This window comes from Aplysia californica, unplaced genomic scaffold (assembly GCF_000002075.1).
Source record: "Aplysia californica isolate F4 #8 unplaced genomic scaffold, AplCal3.0 scaffold00581, whole genome shotgun sequence".
Classification (NCBI taxonomy): domain Eukaryota; kingdom Metazoa; phylum Mollusca; class Gastropoda; order Aplysiida; family Aplysiidae; genus Aplysia; species Aplysia californica.
In genome coordinates this window covers 316636-319135 of record NW_004797851.1, presented here as the reverse complement: position 1 = coordinate 319135, position 2500 = coordinate 316636, and the positions used below count along the sequence as shown (strand labels likewise).

Here is a 2500-nt window from a genome sequence, read left to right as displayed (position 1 = left end):
AAAAAATTAGAAGGTCTAGATCTATACTTTCAAAACAAAATGCGCCTCGCAAAATATCACTTCCGGCACTTAATCTGCGGTGAAGGACACCTACGTAGATTTGTTTCGTTTCTCAGTGGAATAATTTCAAAGGCCAAAGAAGGACGAAAACTCTTGGTCATAATAATATATATTTTTCTAAATTCATGAAATGAATAAATCAATATATGACGACGTTTCTATCTTTTTGTAGGTACTTGCCAACTTTCAACTTTGTAGCTGTCGTAGTTTTATGGGAAAAGTTAAACAAGTGTTTCCAAGTTGCCAAACATAATATAATAAATATCGCTATCTTAGAATTCTTAGTGGTTAGGCTACCGGACTGGTAATCTTGAGATTGCGGGCTTAGGGGTTCGAGCCTCAGCTCGGTCTGATTTTGTGTCCTTGGGAAAGGCGCTTTACACGAATGTCCCAAGCGGCTCGGTTTTTTTCTGAGATGGAAGAAAAACTTGGAGGTTCCACCTCTTAAATTATAACATAAGAGTGATGATAGAGGCGTTAAACCTATACCATTTTCCCCTTAGATTTACAAAATTCTATCTGCTTGGCACCTAGTTTTGATAAATCTGACGCCATAAATTTTGAGTTTTTACACCAAGTCCAGCTTTTTCGAATGCAATTCTTTGAATATCTTGATAACGACTCCGATCAACTTGACTTTATTGATAGAACAGACAGAGCATTTGGTTATGACATCATGGTCTTAGTAATTCAAAAAAGCCATAAATGTCTGATATAATTTTGTACTTTTAAGTAAACGACATGTTATTGATTATTAGTGGTTTACGCCCATATTTGCAAGGCTTAGATCTTTAAGCAGAGGTGATAAATCAACACTGCCGATCACTGATCACCCCCAGCTCCGAATGAGTAGGGCACAACACTTCAGCCCACAGAATGATTACCTCGGTACACATTCTCCCGTGCCCAGTGCGCCTATCTACGCCCCGCATCTTTGTTTTTGTCCTATTTTCTTCAGCCATGATTTAACGATTTTAACCCGTATTTGTCCCACTTTTTGTCAGCCACGATTTTACTCGTTTCGATCCCACAACATAACTTCGGTGTAACCCATTATCATTCTATATCTACAACCGACCTCTCAAGTCGATATCATGTATTCATTTTCTTCCTCTCATTTCAGTTCTCGGGTCATGCCATTAAGGAGTTCATGACGTCACTTAGAGAAAATATGACGTTTGCTATCTTGAAGAGCATCACTGACGCCGGTCTGGGCAACGATGGCAAAACTAGGGTTTACATCGATGACGTCATAGGAGTCAAGGATTTAGATAGCAAGGGAAAACCAAAGGTCAGTTTCCTTTGAGAAACACCGTTAACATTTCAGGTAGTTCTATCTGCTCAGTACGTAATTTTGAGAAATCTTACGCAATAAGTTTTGAGTTCACATCAAGTCAAGCTTTGTCGAATGCAGTTCTCTTGAATATCATGCTAACGACTCCGATCAACCTTACAAAGAGTTGAAAGCAGGGTAAAACAAATTTTACAGTAGAACCTGTCCAAACAGCCATCTATCTGAGACAGTCACCTGTTCAAATAAGATTACTTCTCATGTTCCTATACATGATTTTAAAAATATCATAATGACACAGCTTTTTTTACCTCGACAGTTTAGTGTGGCCGTTCTGGATAGTTTCGACTCTACTCTTACAGACGAAAACTCTAGTTTTAAGTAAAATATTTTGGAAATCACTTTGAAACATTTGACAAACTTCATTTAATGACGTTTTGTATCATTACACTGCTTGTGAGGTGGAGGGTGGGTTAAGATCGTCTGTCAAGACGCAAAAGTCCATATTAGAAGACAAATCTCCATCTATTACTAACATTGTTAGGGACACAATCATCTCTTACATGTACTTTAATATTGGGTTAAACAAATCATCATCTGTTGTTTCTTTTCTACTGTGAAGTACAAACCATCAGCCGACTTTTTTTTACCCCAGTGCTTTTATGTCTACTGTTATTGACCATCATCTGCTTTGTTCTTCAACTGTGATAACTAGACCTTCACCTGCTATTTCACCTTTATGTTTTAGATGAAAAATCATTATTTGTCTGTGGGTGGTCGGCGGGTGCTCTGGTGTGGTTTGCTTCTTCTTTCGTATCAAATATCTTCTTCATCTCCCCTCTTTTTATGTTTGTTACTCTCTTGTCACACCTCTAATCTTCGGCACTTATATGACCATATTGTGTATGTTGCAAGTGCCTTAAAACACTTACTAAAACTAAAACATGATCTGTCTCTTGCCCAGGTTTCGGGGGACGACCGGGTGTTCACATCGTCCATGGCCATCAACGCTCTCATTGCCACCTGGACAAAGCAACAGCCGGACGGCAGTCTAAAGTTCGTGAAAAGTGAGTCGCAATTTCCGCCGCACTTGCCACTCTGTCTCTGTCGCGCTCTCTCTCTCTCTCTGTCTCTCTCTCTCTCTCTCTC

At 39.2% G+C, this 2500-nt stretch overlaps 1 protein-coding gene across 1 annotated transcript in view; it reads left to right on the top strand.

Moving 5' to 3' along the window:
- LOC101855049 (probable serine/threonine-protein kinase roco8) overlaps positions 1–2500 on the top strand; it is a gene marked incomplete in the record, with an annotated part of 10289 nt that overhangs the window by 4690 nt on the left and 3099 nt on the right. The window contains 1 exon segment of the mRNA XM_035972112.1: positions 1184–1351. Within this exon segment, the coding sequence (XP_035828005.1) occupies positions 1184–1351 (168 nt within the window).